At 39.9% G+C, this 19,667-nt stretch overlaps 1 protein-coding gene across 1 annotated transcript; it reads left to right on the top strand.

Moving 5' to 3' along the window:
* The first annotated feature begins 6,762 nt into the window (after positions 1–6,762).
* On the top strand, positions 6,763–9,848 carry LOC116727706 (uncharacterized). The gene is made up of 5 exons (XM_032575312.1): positions 6,763–7,130; positions 8,421–8,562; positions 8,628–8,850; positions 8,937–9,221; positions 9,591–9,848. Exons 1-4 carry the CDS (start codon positions 6,861–6,863, stop codon positions 9,154–9,156), a joined length of 855 nt encoding a protein of 284 aa, XP_032431203.1. The 5' UTR covers positions 6,763–6,860; the 3' UTR covers positions 9,157–9,221; positions 9,591–9,848.
* The last annotated feature ends 9,819 nt before the right edge of the window (positions 9,849–19,667 follow it).

Genomic DNA, 19,667 nt, shown 5'->3' with positions numbered 1-19,667 from the left:
TGCATGATGAAGAAGGTTCTGTCCCTTTGTCAACCGGTTTGTTGAAAGCAGCCAGAAACCTGCTGCGTAAGATGAGTGTCTGTTTGTTGCAGATGAAGAACAGTCTTTATAATCTGCAGTTTTGTGTGTGTGTGTGTGTGTGTTTTGTCCCGTTCTTGCCTCTCAACTGTTTGCACGTTGCTTTGTCATGAGTGCCTCGGTCTGAAGTGTGAAATAGCTGTGCTGTTTGTGTCCTCGGTTTGTCCTCCTCTTACGTTTGGCACTTTATTTTTTAACACTTATGTGGAAAATGGGAGGTGTGTCTGTGTGAGGCTCGCAGCTGAGACTGCATGTGTTCAGTTTATTGTAAGAGCACAGTCTGTGATTTACATTTAGATGGCTGTTGTCGCCGCTCGGTGTGACACCGGCGGTGATGGAAATCCTGCTGAGTTGCTGTACTCCAAGGGGGTCATAGGTGTTTGTTTTTTTTGGATTATGCTAAGTTTGTTGTTTTCTCCAGATGATATTAACCTTATTTTCAGAAAGCTGTAATGAAGAACATCTGAACTTTTGACCTCACAGGGCCTGGCTTTTAAGTATTTAAACAACTTAAGCAGTATTTCTTTTGAAGTGCGAACAATTAGGCGCAAAATCGTAAACTTTCCTGGTAGATTTGGGTTTAAGATCATCTTTTATCCTTACTAATATGTTTCTCCTGACTAGAAGTAATATTAATATTTTATGGTTAAGTCGGAATCCTGACTTGAATCTAATGATTAATCTTTTGAGGGAGCTAAAGATTAAGGAGATGACAAGGAAACTTTTTTTAATCTCAAAAACTTGGAGCTCATCCCCAAAGATAAATTTTCAAGAAAAACTTTAAATAGCTACTCAGCAACCACAAGATGGGCTTCATTTGTTGACTGATTATTTAGAAGGGCAGAAGCAATTTTAAACGTGCCTAACAATTTTAAAGCAAACTTATTTGCTAAATCAAAAAGACGCTTAAATTTAAATCTGCCAGGCGTATAAATAATTCTGCACCAACATAAACTCGTACGATTCATCACTACGTGTTTATTTGGTCCACATAAACTTGAGTTTCTGTAACTTTTAGAAAGTTATAACATCGGTACGTTTTATTTTTTTGTGCCACATGTAACCTAAGCAACTTCATTTCCTGGTTTAACAGTTTTGTATTCACTTTGAATGGATTTGATTGCTAAAGAGACCATAATTAGTTAATGCCGTAACTATTCAACCTGGATAGTTATGAAAGACCATTTGATCTGCTCGTGGTTACTGTAAGTCTGCAAACATGAGATTCAGTGAAGAAGAAGAAAAAAAATAAATGGTTCTCAAGGGGAAATTGATCCGTTTTTAATAAGATTCTGGCTCAAGTGTTTGTAGAATGTTGCAGATTTTTCCGTGAAATAGATAAGAAGTGAAACATATTCAGAAACCCTCAGCAGAGTTCTCCAAACCTGTTTTATGATTAGCATTTTGTATATGTGTGTGTGTATGTGTGTGTGAGTTGTCGTCCACCGCCTCAGGGAAGGTTGCCTGACTCTCGGCATAAGTAATCACATCTTTATGTACGTGTCCTCTACTGTGTTTACACATTTCTACACTGTTCATTCCAAGCGTGTGTGTGTGTGTGGTAATGAATTTGCAGTTTCTATGACTTATTCACATTGAACCTTCTGTCAGGCAATCTCCATTTTATTATTATTATTATTTATTTTTTTTTAGCTTGAATCTTTCCTTTAACAACCTCACGTGGTGAGTTGATGGCAGAAGAGTGTGAATGTGTGTTTGCGTGCGCAGCTGAAGCCAATCATGAAGGCAATGTTTGGTGCCTGTCGTCCCACCAGAGCGACTATATAAAAAACGAGGCGGCTGTAAATCGGAATGACGGATTTAAGAGCCGCCGCTGCTGATTTTTTTTAGTGTCACCGTCTTTGTTTTTGGGCGCTGCACTGCAGTTCTCCCACCCGGGCTCACAAACGATATTACCCCCGTTATTATCTGGTTGTTTCTGATGATGTCCTCGTTGTTGCATCCTCATTCCTCTTCATTTGCATCCTGTGCGCCTGCAGAACGGACACGCGGCGGACAAGCCCAGTTTACTCAGGATAGTGTTTCAGACCTTTTTTTAAAAAAATTTTTTAAACACAGTAGGTGAGGTTTAATTTTCATGGACGCTTTTCACTCCTCACCAGAACTTTTTGAAGGAAATTCTAGATGACAAAAATGCTTAGTAAGATGTTTTATCTTTATCAAGATATGAAGTTCCCTACCCTGCTGCCACAAATAACCCAAAACACTGTTTAAAGCCGTACAAAGTCAGATCCAGGTGCATTGGGATTGTAAATCTGTCACTGAACTGGTATTTTGAAGGATTAATCAAAGAAAAAAAAAAAAAAATTTAATGTCTGTCAAAGTCCCTGTAACATAGATTTGGCAGCCAAAATGACAAAACAAAAAAAACAGCAAAAGAAAGGAATTAACAAACCACTCCTGTGGTCACAATCCTCTGCACTTTTGCCCTTGAGGGCCGTGTTCATGAAAATAACGAAAGTGGTTCAAAATAATGAATTAGTGTGTTGTAATTTTGTTCCCGATTTTATGTAAAGTTAAAATCAATGCTTAGTAATCTTTTACATAAATACTTGGAGTGCCACTGTTTCAATACCAAGTGGAGTCAAGGTTTTTTCGTCTGCCCACTAACAAGTGCACTAATATGAGGTTATGACTTGAGTTTAAGACGTAGACTTGAATTACATTTAAAAAGTACCATGGCTGAATATACTCCCTTAACAGAAAACTTACTTTGCATTGAAAATTGTAAGTCTTTTTTTTCTTCATTCATTACCCTGCTTAACGGAAAAATATTGAAGGATCTCAAAGGTTGACGCGATAAAGCAATATTACCGCCCCACTGAAGCTGAAGCTTTTTGGCAATTATTGTGGCGTATTAAAACCGTACGGCGTTCTGAAAAAGGCCAAAGCTTCCTATTGTGTCCGGTTGGTGGGTTTCGTTTGATCCCTCAAAACAAAGGGAACTTTTATTAAATGCAGTGGTCTCAAAGTGTCGCAGTTACGTGCAGGTTAATTGGGTGTTTGAATGAGAAGCAGAAAGGAAAAAAAAACGTTGTAGGCGACATTTTTCAGAGCAGATCTTCACTCTGACATCTCACTCTGTTCTTGTTGTCTCCTGAGGGACTTGTGATGCTGAACGGGCGCCGAGTGAGAGTCAGAGAAGCGGAAACGAGGGACAGTTACAGAGAAATGAGCAGAATCAGAACAGGTGCAGGATCATTTTAGATTCCGCAGCTGGTTGGATGAATCCAAGGCGGTAAATAAAGACACGGCGGAGGCCGTGAAGACATAATCTGTCTTCAGCAGATGTGATTATCTTGGGTATTTACTGTCAACCTGCAGAGAAGGGAATGCGCAATAATCTGTGGTCAGGGAAAATCTGAAATTGAGGTTTGATATCTGCGTCGTGACTGAGGCAGACAGATGTGAGCTTTTACACGCTGACGCTCGGACACAAATTGGCTTCAAAATGAGAACCTCAGACAAACATGCCGTACAGGTGGAGGGAAGAAAAATCCCAGTGTGGGAGTGATTTCATGATGTAAAGTGTTTTAATGGGTTTTATGGAAATCAGGGAGGCACACGGTGACTCAGCAAGTGACTGAACACAAACGTGGCTTTTGTTTCATTACAAAACAAATAGTCTTAAAGGGGTAGCAGGATGTAAAATCGACTCCCCCTCTCCTTTACCACAAACATCCGCAGAGTATTGTTTGAATCATTCATGTATGTTTGAGAAATCCTTGAAGCTCCCGTGGCAACCATTCAGGAGAACAAAAGCACCTGCTGTAACCGAGGACCGAGGGCCTTTTCTTCTGGACTGCAGTCTCCAAGCTGAGCTTCCGCATCTTTAAGCACCCTCCTAACCCCCACAGCTCCTGCAGGCTAGCAGCAGCAACAATTAGTAATAACAGACATTTGCTGAAGCTGTGGCTCTGGCCAACCAACCAAAAAAAATCAAGAAGAAGAAGAGCTGTGCATGAGTGTGCGTTCCAATTGGGAATTTACATTTTATTTACAGATTTACACTCTGATGGAGTCGGTCGGAGTTGTTCTTGAGTCGGGGCAGATGGTAACTTTGCTTCTATTCCCGTCTGAGGAAATGTACCGCTCCTGGTCAAAAACAACCAATCAGAGCCAGGAGAGAGGTCTTAACACTTTCAGTCACCTTGTGTACATGGTGCTCAATGTGCTAATGGCAGATAAACAATTTACGGTGACAGAAAGAGTTTATTTGCCATCATCGGTGGCCATGCTAACTAGCCCGAGCATTTTGTGGTAGTCTCCGCATTTGTAGCCTAGCAGAGAGCAAGGGGGAGTGTCCGAGCAGCATGTACATCAGTATGATTTACAGCGCTGAGACCCTCCTCCTCACGCTGATTAGTTGTTTCTGACCACATGTTGTATTTCTCCAGATACCACTGAGAGAAGGCAGTTTTTTTTTCACAGATTATCTATGTCGTACCATACTGTCACGACATAGTTTTATCAAATATGTAAAAAATATATACAGGTAAAAGCCAGTAAATTAGAATATTTTGAAAAACTTGATTTATTTCAGTAATTGCATTCAAAAGGTGTAACTTGTACATCATATTTATTCATTGCACACAGACTGATGCATTCAAATGTTTATTTCATTTAATTTTGATGATTTGAAGTGGCAACAAATGAAAATCCAAAATTCCGTGTGTCACAAAATTAGAATATTACTTAAGGCTAATACAAAAAAGGGATTATTTAGAAATGTTGGCCAACTGAAAAGTATGAAAATGAAAAATATGAGCATGTACAATACTCAATACTTGGTTGGAGCTCCTTTTGCCTCAATTACTGCATTAATGCGGCGTGGCATGGAGTCGATGAGTTTCTGGCACTGCTCAGGTGTTATGAGAGCCCAGGTTGCTCTGATAATGGCCTTCAACTCTTCTGCGTTTTTGGGTCTGGCATTCTGCATCTTCCTTTTCACAATACCCCACAGATTTTCTATGGGGCTAAGGTCAGGGGAGTTGGCTGGCCAATTTAGAACAGAAATACCATGGTCCGTAAACCAGGCACGGGTAGATTTTGCGCTGTGTGCAGGCGCCAAGTCCTGTTGGAACCTGAAATCTCCATCTCCATAGAGCAGGTCAGCAGCAGGAAGCATGAAGTGCTCTAAAACTTGCTGGTAGACGGCTGCGTTGACCCTGGATCTCAGGAAACAGAGTGGACCGACACCAGCAGATGACATGGCACCCCAAACCATCACTGATGGTGGAAACTTTACACTAGACTTCAGGCAACGTGGATCCTGTGCCTCTCCTGTCTTCCTCCAGACTCTGGGACCTCGATTTCCAAAGGAAATGCAAAATTTGCTTTCGTCAGAAAACATGACCCAGGTGAGACGCTTTTCGCGCTGTTTCTTGGTCAACAGTGGTTTGACACGAGGTATGCGGCAGTTGAAACCCATGTCTTTCAAGCGTCTCTTGGTGGTGGATCTTGAAGCACTGACTCCAGCAGCTGTCCACTCCTTGTGAATCTCCCCCACATTTTTGAATGGGTTTTTTTTCACAATCTTGACTAGGGGGCGGTGATCCCTATCGCTTGTACACTTTTTCTGACCACAGTTTTTCCTTCCCTTTGCCTCTCTATTAATGTGTTTGGACACAGAGCTCTGAGAACAGCCAGCCTCTTCAGCAATAACCTTTTGTGTCTTTCCCTCCTTGTGCAATGTGTCGATGGTCGCCTTTTGGACAGCTGTCAAATCTGAAGTCTTCCCCATGTTTGTGTAGGCTTCAGAACTGGACTGAGAGACCATTTAAAGCCCTTTGCAGGTGTTTTGAGTTAATCAGCTGATTAGTTTGTGGCACCAGGTGTCTTCAAAATTTAACCCTTACACAATATTCTAATTTTGTGACACACGGAATTTTGGATTTTCATTTGTTGCCACTTCAAATCATCAAAATTAAATGAAATAAACATTTGAATGCATCAGTCTGTGTGCAATGAATAAATATGATGTACAAGTTACACCTTTTGAATGCAATTACTGAAATAAATCAAGTTTTTCAAAATATTCTAATTTACTGGCTTTTACCTGTATACCGGTATATATATATTTTAAAAAAATAAAGGTTACATAACAGAGGGTGCACATATTTTTACATTTGAGGTCTCCATAGAGATTCAGATGGTGTTTCATTTTTCAGAAATCTGAAGTCTTATTAAGAAGCAAATTTTCATTCAGTGGCAGAGGGAGGCGGACACTGAGAGGATAAGATAATTTATTCATCTCTCATGGGAGGAATTTGTCTTAGAAGAGGGGACAGGGCTGCAGAAGGACAGCAATACTATAAACAAAGTCAATAATGACAAATCCATAAAACTAGCACAAAAGATTACATAGATATGTGCAAAGAAGCACAGAATTGTAACTTAATAGTCAATGTGAATCTTATGGCAAACTGTGGATCGTGTTCTTACGGAGGGCAGCAAGTTTAACTTGGATAGTAGAACTCTCTTTTCAATGATGTTCAGTATGAATTAAAACCTTACTTGGTTTAACATTACAATTGCAAGGAGTGTTTGAAGCCCTTATGGCGTTTGTTTTTGATACAACTCTGTGATCAAGTCATGTAGTACGCCATCTCCACCAGCGAGAGGCAGTAATGCGCTAGTTGGTGCACAATCTGCCGGAAATGGCAAAAGAAAGGGAAGAAGAAAAAGACCAAGAAGAAGAAGAACTCCGCACATTTACTGAGCTAACTACTCCTGTCCTTTTTGGATTTTTTTTTTAAAAAATGAGAAGAAAATGTATTTTCGGATGCCCAGGAGACTACCCTCTTTTTAAGCTTCCCAAGGATGAGACGGTTCTTAAGCAATGGCTGGACTTCATCATTCAAAATAACACTCCGACGAAAAAAAATTGGCACATCTGTGCGAGGCACTTTACCGACGACAGCTTTCTAAACAAAAGGGAATTTGACAGTGGACTAATAACAAGATTATCACTAAAAGACGACGCAATTCCAACGCTCAGAAGAGCCCAGGCGCCGTTGGCGTCTGCGCAGGTAAGTTGGAAAGCAACTCATTGTTTTTGTTAGCTTCATGTGTGATCTACGGTTAGCATTCATAATATTACATTATTATTATTATTACAATCTGTGTTCATTAGCTGGCTTACACCACGTTTTAAGAATGCCATATTCTGCCACGTTTGTGGTGTATTTTCATTTACTGAAGCTAAACATGATATAAAACGCCAGTCAGAAGGTTTTTCTACAGCTGTAGAAAAACGGTTAGCTAGCTGCAGTAAATACGGCATTTATAAAACCCCTCTGTGAGGGCTCATGTTGGCATCATGTATAATTATACATGATGCTTGCTTGGCTCGCTCACTTTCAAAAGCCTCAGTCTTCTTCTCCAAGCTTCATTAGTTTGTCGTCACATACTTCCTGGTTCTTGAACAGATGTCACAGAGCTAACCAATCAAGAGCAAGGCTGAGTGAATTTAGAGCAAGTGTGCACCGATTGCAGTTTTCTGGCCGATTCTGATTTTGGCCGATATAATTTTTGTGTCTGAATTGTCGCTAAATATAGCAAGAAAGTTCCTGAGTTGGTAACAGTGAGGTGACAACTGTTAACTGTGATCTGGTGGGCCGGTCTATCAGTCAACCCTCTCTCACTGGAGAGCAGAAGAGGACAGTTGTTGACTTTTAGACCTTTGCTGGGGCAGATAAGATGAGATTCACATGTTTGTATTTGGCCGATCTCAGATCTCCCAGAAGTAGAGAAATCAGCTGCAAATCGGTGCACCCCCAATTTAGAGGAAATGAAATTAAATGAGCAGATTAAACAAATTAATCTGCTCATTTAATTTGAAACAAAGTTCGACTTAGTCGATTAAATGTTTACAAACATCAAAGGTGAAAAAGTAAATCGGCAATTAATTATTGGCATATCTTTCAACCTCTTTTAATGAGTTGCACAGAAATACAACAATTAAACATTGATCCTTACTGATAGTAGTATCCCACTATTTTACTATTTCCATTGTTAACAAAGATTTTATAATGTAAAATATTAATTAAGTCATTTCACAGTGTGAAATATGTTTACCAGTAATGACTAAGCATTTTTCCTTGTACCTTTTTTCCACGTTCTGCTATGTTTTTTGCAAAACATCTAAGATGTCCACGATAACACTGAACTTATGACATTGCACTCAAATGCTAGTAACATCCAAGCTGTATATTTTATGAAGTAATAATAATGTAAATCAAAATTGAAATGATCATTCTTGTTGTTTTGACTTCATTCTACCCAAATTTTACTATTTGTTTTGACATTTTAATTCCAAGGGACTACCTCAGATTAAACAAACTCGTCCGCCTGGTGCCACAAACTCGGCATTGGAACACACTGAATGTTTCCTTAGTACAAGATCGGTGTCTACACAGTTGTCAGCTGGAACGTTGAGGTTACAACACTACCGGAGTAAAGGTAAATATGGTGTTTACTTCTAAGTTATTGTATGTATCACACATTTCAATTGTGTTTCTGCACAGGTGTACAAGCTACTGTTCACACTGCAAGCAGAGGCACTGACGCTGATCAGTCTTTACCGCACTTCCTGTCAACACCGGTAAAATCTGCACTTGGCGCACAATCAAAACGACCTCGCCTGGAAGTTGGGAAGGAAGAGGATGATGACTTCAGGATCTCCAGTCCTGTATCTCAGGATTCAAACTATTACCCAGGAGATACAGTCACAAACTTCTCTGACCTGATGTAAGATTATTTTCTTTGTTTTTTTTTTTTTTCTATTTAATGTGATTATTTAATGCATTTAACATGGTTCTATTTTCTTTGAACAGTGACATGGAGTCTCCGTCTGAGTTAGAAGATGCAGAATACATTGTGTCTGAAAGCGCTCTTAGGGAAATTTTTGAGAACTGCCCTGTGTGCGAGAGACACTGCATAGTACATCTGCGCAGATGTGGAACAGTTGTTGCTTTCAAGCAGGACTGTCCACATTGTTTTTTCACTCGGAAATGGCAGAGCCAGCCAACGTTGGAGGAAATTACCACAGAGTAGTCTGGAGGTCTCAGCGGCAGTGTATTTCAACGGGGCGGGGAGAATCATATTCAACATTTGAAAGGGTAGGTTTCATTATTACAGCATAACAGGGTTTCTTTCAGTTTATTATAAGACTGGCAGGCCACCAGGCTAAGTACAGCTTATTTATTTAATTTGTTTTTAAATGTTAAAAAAATGGTTTAAGTCTTTTTAGTTGGTGTTCAGGTATTAATCTTCCAATAAAACATAATTATCAAGGGATATTTTCAAATTTCCTGTCAACTTTAGACATTTTTTAACTCAAAAACACAGCAGGTCGCTTGATGAAATGCTGCTCGATGGTCACAACCACCAGGCTTAGCAAGTTTTCTGGGGGAAACCTCGCATGTGTGAATCTAAATTACATTCTAAACATAATTTCTGACATATTTTTCAAATTATGTTTTCTGTAGATTTGCGACACCGTAAGCTTTGCGGTGCACCGCTGTGATACGCTTCGGAGGCAGAGGATGATGGGACGTCGAGATTTAATCCAGCTTTGCTTGGAAGCCAACATGGCTTCCGCAGGATCAACAAGCCGAAATCTGTCTCCAAGGATTTACCAGCACCAACTCACAAAACTAAGATATGTCAGAAATCCGAAACATCTGTAATTATAAGAAATTGTAAATATTATTAAGGATTGTAATAAATGTTTGTACATTTTAAAAGTTTTTTTTCCTATTTTCTGAAAACATACTCTACCACTGTTTTTCTCCAGAGAAGCTCATTATCAACTCTGTCTATGTTGTTGATATTTTGTAGGAAGTTCACTTAAAATCCAGGAAGGTATTTGATGCAATTTAGTTCTGCAGGCAGCTGATAAATCCTCCACACCTTACAGGAAAGATAATGTCAGTTTTTGTTTTTTCTGACAAAAAAGAAACGGACATTTTCTGTCAGGAAGTGGTTGCTTCTCATTCTGTCTAACCAAATAGGATTATACATTTGACAGAAAATACCAGATTAACTTGCCTTCTAGGTAATTACTGACATACACATTTCTAAATAAATATGCTGACTAAAACTCTTGTTTTGGTCAATTTTGAATGTTTTGAAATGTTCCTATCAGAGAAGAAGGGACACAGCTTTGGGATCTCCTTGCAGCAACCAGGATAGAAAATATTTTTGCAAATAGAAACGCATTTCTCTTTTTATTATTAATTTGAGAAATTCAATCAAAGATTTTAGTTCTGACAGGAAGAGAGTAATATTTGTTGAGTTTGAAAACTTTAGTTTGTGAATGAAAACATTCGCATATATAATAAAATTATCCATATCTTCACTTTTTCCTGAAAAAGTACTGTAGTCGACAACATCTGTGAATTTATCAAAAATATGGTTATGTAAAATATGAAAGTGCTTCTTTGGCTTTGTTAGAGAGAATATTTGTGAGGAGAGTTTGTAAATGTCATGCAGCATTGTTGTGCTGAAGTGGGATTGTTGGAAATGTAGGAGGTTCTTAAAGAGGCAGGAACCCAATTTCAAGGTTTTCGATGCCGCTATGACACTAAGTCAACTTTGTTTTTCGTATAGACAGCATTGTCATCACTGAAGTTGACATAGTTACTTGACTTTGCTATAGAACCGCCTGGGAAACGCACAATACTGCCCTTTTAAATGTTCATGTCTTCCTTCCGGCCTTGTTTTCCCATCTTCCCAATGCCTTCCACTTCAAAACGATCACGCGTCTTGTTGTTTCCCGACCTCCGTGAGATCCAGTCTGAGCGATGCACAATCAAAACCTTTGAGCACCTTCATCTCAGCTCGGAGCTGGTTGTTTTTGATCATGCAGCCGCAGAGCTCCTCCAACAAAGCCCCCTCTCTAATCACTGTAAATACTTATCCAATGAAACGCTGTAGCTGAAGCGTCTTCAAGGCCCGCGCTCTTGTTTGGATCATCGGCGTGGATTACGGCTCGCTGAGAGACGCTTGCATCAGATCCTCGCTGTTTGGGGGGGGGGGAAAGTGAACAAAGCCAACACTGCTAAGCCTTTTTTAAACCTACAGTGCTTAGCGGGTCTGAGATTTCATTTCTGGGAAGAAACGCACATGCAAATATGTCTGGATATGCTTCACAGCTGGGACGTCTTTTCAGCGGGAGACTCCAGACACACGCCTTGTTATTAATAAGGATGAACCTCCTATGAAACCCCTCTCGACAGCAAGAAGGAAGAAAAGCTAGTTCACACACTTTAAAGTCTAGATTCTCGACCTGGCTCAGAAGACTTTCTAACTTGATTGTACAACTGAAAAAAAAAGTGTTACTATTCGCTTGGCGTTCATTTAGGTTAGCAGTACTGTTTAATAAGGGTCTAGGGTAAGTTGATGTTGTAAATATAGCTGGAACACCAGAGTTGCCACTTAATATTGCTATAGACATGTATTAGAGAGAGGTATGAGAAACATTTCTTTCAAAAATTAACACTTTGAGTGTGGATTATTTCTGTAGAAAAAGTTGATGGTCAGATGAGAAAGATTGAGCCGTTGGTTCACAGTGAGGAATGTTTGGATGAGTGAAGTTGAGGTTTGCAAACTGATGAAGCTGCCAAACATGAAAATGATTATGCTAATACTTTTAGCCAAGCTAGATAGTTAGACAGTCCTTATTTTCATATGTGTCATACACCCTGTTGCAGGTGTCCAGCTCACGTGGGCTTACAAGACACAATAAAAACAAACAGCCGGTCAGACATGAATATCCTTTTAAACATAATGTGTCCTTTTTCCAAGGTGCCAGGCTTTCAAAATAAACCCTGCTAACTGAAACACAAAATACTTCCATTGACACATTTTATCCTCATCAGTTAAATAAAAGAAATCTGGATAAACATCAAGTATTTTGGTAAATAAATCATTTCTCAAACTCAAGTACAAAGGACAGTAAAACAAAAAATGTTCTTCTCTCTCAATTTAACCCCAAGTCACACAAAGAACATCTTCAGTCGTCCTCTGGGACTGAACGAGTTAATTACAGGGCAGTAAATTGAATAAATTCATTGACTAAACTTCAGTTCAACAGCTGCTACAACGGTTAAAACTTAGACTCAACCGCAGGACTCTGACACCCAAACTGATTTGGAAAATGGATAAAGAGGGTCGACATTCACAGAATGCCTTTTTCCAGAAGTCTGACCTCAACACTATTAAAAACTAGACTGGAATTAAACCAGTTTAAATGAACTCTACCAGTACTGTCAAGACGACTGGTCAAACTCTTAGCCAGAACGATGCCAGGAGAACATATGGTGCAACTCGCGACGCATCTTGCTCAGGGATTTACTGAATATATGTGTGTGGTATAGTAATTCTCAAGGATGATGGAAACTTCTAGATTGACACGTTTGTCCACCGATGTTTATCGGTTATTAATGCCAAACAAAAGAAGCATTTCAACAGCCTTTGACAGTCTCTGGACCAGAAGCCAACTGAAAATCCTGACCTCTGTAATTGTAAACAAAGGTTTCTGTGTCAAATTAAGTTCTACGCTTTACATGACATACTTGTTTCACGGATCAAAATTCAAATTACTAGTTAAAAATTATACAATGTGAAGTTTTTGGATTTTTTAAAAATATGTTGATATATATCACAGTTAAGGTGAAGCTAAAAATTACAGTTCTGTCCATTCTTTTTAATTGGAAAAACTTAAAAAAGGAGAAAATGGTAGTGTAGGAAATACTTATTTTCCCCACCGTAAATAACTTTTAAACCTGCCTGGTTTTGAGAAAATGGTCACCAGTTCATATTTCTTGTGTGCTATGATAACTCACGGAGCCCAACTGGTGTCACTTTGCATTTGTGGAAATGTCAGGCTTGTGCCAGCTGGTGTTTGCTGCAGCTGAATATTCCAGTGAGCAGAGCCCGCATTGGGGATTATATGTTTCCATCACTTTTATATTGTTCTGTGCAGCTTCAAAGGCTGAGCACGGCCTCTGAAGAGGTTCCCTCGCCATTAGCATATAGAATTCTGATTTTCTCTCTTCGTGTTGCAGCCATAAACATTGCATTACGATACACAGTTTGATGTTTCCATCCTAAATGCAGGGAAGAAAATAAAAAAACAGGTGATGGAATAATCTGTATGCTAGCTGAACAGCAGAGGTGGCGTGGGGAACACGTCTCACAATGCCGTGGATGTTTCTCTTTTAGTTCTCGTGGGAGCGGCGCGTTTCTGCAGGGCAGACGAGCTCATCGTCTTAACAAGGAGATTGTGTGTGTTAGATGTCAGCCTTCGTTTTCTGCTGGGTCTCAGAGATACGGGAGACTGCAGAACAGCTGAGAAGAGCTGCTAACCATAAAACCATGGCAACATCAAAACCTCAAACATGCTGCGGCACAAAAAAGAAAAATCTTCTTTTCCAAAAGCGAAACAACACTCGCGGGCTCCCGGTGTTTTCATGTAATATACAAATGATGCTGCTGTTTTCTGTCTGTGAAAGCTGTTTACTCAGCTGCGTCTTTCTGTAGGTTTGCATTTTTCATGCAGTGAGACGTTTGTGTTGTACCAGACTGTATTTCTGGAGATAAAGAAGAAAAAAAAACCCCTGTGTTTTTGGAAACTGATCCTGCTTTAATGTGCCAAGAGCAGACAGAATATCACTTTGCCACCCGGAGAAGGATGCTCAGTTTTTTATTGACACCAAGATGAAGCAAAGATGAGACGCATAAACACATCTTAAGTTACCTGCTGTGACTTTTTTTAAAATTATTTTTAGTATTATTGTTTGCATCTTTTTTTGTTTGTTTAACTTGACAGGGTTCAGACTACATAACAGGAAGGGCAGAGTCCTTTATCAACAAATATATGTACAGATCTTATCGGTAATGTTTGTTCATAAACTGGAACCGATAAGTGAGAATTGAAGATGTTTGAAATAAAGATGATAAAGTTAGTAGGAAAACAAGATTTGTATGCAGAAGACAGTGAAAACATGGCCCACTAAAGAGCCTGTTGAATGTAGGCATAATCTGGACTTTGACTGTGCGAGGAAACCTTCTCGAAAACATTTTGTTCTCATTACACACAGAGGCGAATTACCAGGGCTACCCTCTTTCCCAGCTAATGGTGGGTCCTCTTCGTAATGGTCTGGTTTGTCCGTTTAATTGGTCACCGGCTCACCACATTTATTGAATCCAAGGGTCTGATTACACTCTGCAGGGCAGCCAAAACATTAACGCCAAGGTTTATGCCTCTAACAGTGACGTCGATGGGGTAAACCTTCACAATAAAAGCTTTCTCAAGGTTTAAAGCGCTCTGAACTTTAAATTGTGTAAAGCTACTTAACAGTAGCCTCTCGACTCTTAAACTGCTGGGTGCCTTGTGTAAGGCAGTGATGCTGCTTATTACAGAAGACATTCTGTTTTATTATTATTCCTGTACCGACTCAGAACCTAAAGCTTATTTCTTTTGAATTCAACTCGGTTCAAACTTCAAAAATACTTTATTGATCTCAAAGGGAATTTCAAGTAATAGCCTAAAGTCAGGCGAATTTATGAACAATTCAAAATGTTGATTCAGACGATTCGGATGATTTTACTTTTAATCTCCTCCCTGCTTGTTAGGAAAATAGGAAAGCAAAATTGACACAAATTTCATAAGTCTAGACCAAACTATAATCATAATCTGTTTAAAAACACATTTAGCCGCCATTCCCTCTGTCGGTCTTTAAGAATTTCTGACATGGACTCTGTTATCATAAATACTTTGTGCTTTTCAAACGCAGTGAAGCCGTTGCAATGGAAATCATGCTGAGCACAGCTCATCCTGCACCTCAGTCAATTATAGTGAACATTTGCTTTTAACTGAGGTTTTTAAAGCCGAGAACTTCACCAGTATCTGGTTGTGAGCTGATGTTTGCTGTGTCTTTTTTTTACGTATTCCCCTCACATAAATGTGCAAATACATGTTACCTCCAAGCTGAATTTCAGCTCTGGAGGCTGGTTTGGAGAGGTTGTTTGTTCGATCACAGAACAGACGAAAGTGGAACCATAAAATAATAATAATAATAATAATAAAAAAAGCAACATTATTTAATTTCTTAGAACTACTGTGTGTGTTTGTATTTGATGACAAAAATAAAAATCAGTCAACAAAAGTTAATTAAACAAGTAGCTTATAGAAATCAAAGCAAACATTAGAGAGCAAAGAACGACCTCCGCATTTCTACAGACCTATATCGTGAAGGAAAATTCATATTTTTTGAGATTGTTTTCAGATATCAAAGTAACCGTGAGCGCCGATGCGCTTCCTGGGATTTAAGAAAAAAACACATGTTGACCATTTGCAGGGTTGACCTTGAATAGACCAGCCATTGATGATGGCCAACCTGGCCACCTCCCATAACTTCTGTAATTCTGGTCATAAAATAGCCATCAAAGGTGAAATATTTGTATTAAATGTACATGCCAGCCTGGTTGTGAAGCAGAAATATGGTGTGTAGTCCCACATTTCAGAGCTTCCCATCTGTATTTCTCCCATCTCTATAGCTTCTCCGCAAGCGTACAAGCCGCAAAGAGAAGAAGCACTTCCGAAATCAGATAGCATTCTTAAACCATTTTATATTTTCTGACAAAATACTGAATCACTGCAGCTTTTCAAAGGGGGGGGCAAAAAATGTGTTTAGACTTCACTTTCCTCATTTCCACCTCCACTCTAATATCAGCAGTCATGGGATTCCGCAAGTATTCCAACGCATTTGTGAGAATCTGAGCATCTATGGGCTTTCATTGTATTTTATGCAGTCTTGGTGATTGCACAGACACTCGAGTGTGCACGGGTCACAGCCGAGGAATAAAAGATGAGACTCCAAATGTGGGGAAGAATCGATCTTGCTCTTCAGGAAGCCCTCTGGGAGGACAAAAGGGGCCACTTACGGAGCGGATGCATGAATAATGTGCAGATGATGTTAAATCGGGACGCCTGGTTCCTGACGCAGCTGACCTCTCACAAAACCCTCACGTTACATAAACAATGCGCCGCAGAGGGCCTCAATTTCTCATCGGCTCGGCTTGTCTCGGGTTTGTTAAAGGCGGAGAAACCCGTCCTGACCCAGGAGACGACTCTTTAAAGATCCCATTTAATCCGATGTTATACATCGTGGAACAAGTGCTCCAGAAGGCGCCCGGCTGCGTTCTTTGCCACAGAAGACTCAGCCGCTGCTTCAAGGCGAGCCACAGTGGAAAGAGAATGAGAAAAATAAAAGCCACGCGAGCCGGGATTGGGAAATCATTTCATGTTTGACTTTGTTTGAGGAGAAGACGGGCAAATAAGGTCTTCCGACGTTCCAAAACCCTTCTTATTCATTAAACCCGTGGCTGACTTGACAGTCGCAGTTATTCTTATTTGGTTAGGATCAAACGTCATGACGGGTTTCTCTTGTGGTGTCGAACGTTCCCTGCTAACAGAAGGATCAAATATTAATTCAATCCGCAGATTTGTTGTAGCAGACTGATCCCGTCACTCAGCTGGGAAGCTTATCTTAGTATTTAGTGTTTGTACTAAGACCTGAAGTATTTCTATATGCAGATTTCAGAGGTTAGATCTGCATAGGTTTTGAGTAGTTGAATATAATTTGATATTCTTTGGCATGTCACGCTGGCATATATCCGTTCTGGATTGGGTACACCATTCAGATAAAAATGAAAATACAGAGTGTGATGGTAAAAAAAAAAAAAAAATGGGACTAATGAAGCATTTTTTTTTTGCAACAACACAATTTCTCAGGAAGACTTCTTGTGAGTGGTGTTACCACTGCAAGTAATGAGCAACCTGTTGCTGCTTGTAAAAATGTTGCGTTCCAAAATAAATGACCCCTTCGGTAAAAAGTGTCCTGTTGCAGAAATGTGGGCAGCCTGGTTTGCTAAAGAGTGAAACTTTTAAATGTGAAAAATGCAGTGACTGGCTGTACTGATGTCACGTTATGCCAAATGAAACAAATCCGTTTTGGGAAAACCCAGCAGGCTGCAGGCTGGCAGAAAGATTACAGTCTGGTTGTGAACAGACTGTATTCCTTATGAAAAATGTTTAAGTTTAATTTCTAAATAATTTTGTTTCATAAGGAAGAATTACAAAGTCTTGTATAATTTTTGTAAAACGTAAATACAAAAAAAAGTAACATTTTATGTCAAGGGATGTTCATGAGATTGGCATGACCCTGTCATAAACATGATATAATGCCTGTTATGAACATGAAGGCGTCTTTATGAATGTTTACAACTGTTGCATGGAAACATGAAGTGACATTCGGTAAATAAGGACACTTTTAATGCAAAGTTGTACTAAAAGTTGCATTAAAAGTGTCAACTGTCATTATTTACCAGATGACACTTCATGACAACATTCATAAAAACGGCTTCATGTTCATAGCAGGTGTTATATCGTGTTTATGACAGTATTAGGGCAGTCTTATGCACACCCCTTCAAATAAAGTGTTACTGCCCCCCAAAAATAAGGAATTAACAAAAATAGATTTCCCTCTAACTGAAAAGCATAGCTGATTTGTAAAACAGACAGGCTTGCGAACTTTCTGGAAATAAAAAAATACTCTCAATAAAATAAAATCCAGATTTTAAATGCACATTTTTTTATTTTTTTATTTATTTCACCGGGTTGTGGAAGGGCTGAATACAAAAAGGCTCAGAGACTCTCTTCTGATGCATAAATACATTCTGATGTGGAGAATGTTCTGGACACAAATCAACTGGGTTACGTTTTATGAATCTATGCAAACCTATAGAACTCATAGAATTATGGAAAATTGCCCATGGGCGCATAATGATAGGTATTTTTGTTTTGTTTTGCGCTTATTTCCGTTCATCATGAGACCTTGTTGCATCGTTACAGGGCACAATTTGTCCCGTCGTTCGCATGAGCTACTCGAACATTTCCCTTCTCGCCTCCCGTGTCTCACTCAGCCCACGGCCTCGCGAGTCCTTCGCCGCGTTTCCTTTACTTGAGGCAGATAAAGGCTCTCTGGTCCTCTTTTAGCTGTAGAGAGGGAACACAGCCTTCAGAAATCTGTGCAGCACAACACATTTCGCAGGACTACCTTCTGAAAACATTTGTTGACCTCCAACACAGCGTTTTGTTGAGACCCAGAGTGAGGTTTAAGTCGGTGAGCACTCTCCTGAAGTGCAGGCTCATTCCATCCCCTGCCGGACGCTCTTGCCCTCCCCGGCTGACAAAACAAACAACAAAAACCTCCAATCCGTGTTCTCGTTCTGCGGCCGCTCGATAAGGGAGCCGCAGGGCAGACTCCGGCTGTGGCATGTACTCATTCAGGGCTGAAACACGCCACGCATTTGAGGACGTCTATCGCTGCTGTGCTTTGCAGGCGCCCTCTCAGCCTTCACAACAAAAGACTATTAATAAATCTTGTGTTCGGGGCCGGCTTTCAGTCGTTTGAGGAATTTTCATAGAGCAATCTGTTTGTGTTGGCCACCTTTCCAAACAGCCACCTGTCATACACTTAGAGGATGCGTGTAGTATGCGGTACCACAGAAATGTACATTGATTCATTCCGATTTTCATTTATTACTCTGAAGCTTTTCGGCTGCAAAACCTCGTCTTATTCCCAAATCTCTTAAGAAGGCTTGGTTGAATGGTTGAATGGTGCTTTTTTGATTGTATACAGAACCTTTTTCTTCCAAAATGTATTACCTCTAGTACTTCAGGTTTCTTTTTTTTTTCCCTGTTCTGCCATGTTTTCATTTTTTCTGCTCATCCTTGCAGCAGAATCCAGGAGAAGCCAGGTCTGATGCATATAAAGCCAATTATTCTGCCACCTGCAGGACGGCTTCTGATTTGTCCAGACTTATTTTTTGTCCAGGTCCTTACGGCTCAGGAGCTAATAAATTCTTGAAATAAACAATAAAACAATTACTTAGATAAATGAAGCTACATTTTAATCTTAGGTTTCATCGACCATTCTCTAAAACGTAACAGTTTGTGGGTGCAGAAACACAAACAGCAGCTGGAGCTTGGAAATATATATTTTTTTACACATTTCTGAATGTAGATACCATGAAACAACAGGGATGTAAGAATCCATCTCAAAGATGTTGATGCTCCACTGAACCTTTGTCTGGACCTCGTTCTGGTTTTGCACTTCATTGTCCTCTAATTTAAAAACCGCAGCTTGCTTATTAAACCAACCCAAAATGTGTACCGTTTTGTACTAAATGCGATTCACAGTCCACAGCCGCTCTTCCGTTGTCATGCAAATTCCATTTCCTCGCTGACCTTTGACCTCATTCTGCTCTTAAATCTTCTGCTTCCCTCCCAGATGAAATGAGAGAACCTGCCTCGTACTCGTTCGGAGCGCTCTGCTGCGAAACAAGGTTAATCATTCAGCAACAGATTTTTTTACTGTGACCCTGTGAACCCTCAGGCTCACAGCGAGGTCCAACCTTTCAACTCAATTAGCTTCAATCCTGGCGGCGCGGGTAAAATGTGGGGCTGCTGGGAATTCAGCGGAATATTTGTTGAA

The sequence above is a fragment of the Xiphophorus hellerii genome, chromosome 10, assembly GCF_003331165.1.
Source record: "Xiphophorus hellerii strain 12219 chromosome 10, Xiphophorus_hellerii-4.1, whole genome shotgun sequence".
NCBI lineage: Eukaryota > Metazoa > Chordata > Actinopteri > Cyprinodontiformes > Poeciliidae > Xiphophorus > Xiphophorus hellerii.
This window is presented reverse-complemented; position numbering and strand designations above follow the sequence as displayed.

What these genes read in the sequence shown, in the direction of transcription:
- LOC116727706 (XM_032575312.1), top strand. Translation starts at nt 6,861, where the DNA reads ATGAGAAGAAAATGTATTTTCGGATGCCCAGGAGACTACCCTCTTTTT. An exon ending in CGCCGTTGGCGTCTGCGCAG is followed by an intron (nt 7,131 to 8,420) that starts GTAAGTTGGAAA and finishes TTTAATTCCAAG; the next exon opens with GGACTACCTCAGATTAAACA. An exon ending in ACAAACTTCTCTGACCTGAT is followed by an intron (nt 8,851 to 8,936) that starts GTAAGATTATTT and finishes TTCTTTGAACAG; the next exon opens with TGACATGGAGTCTCCGTCTG.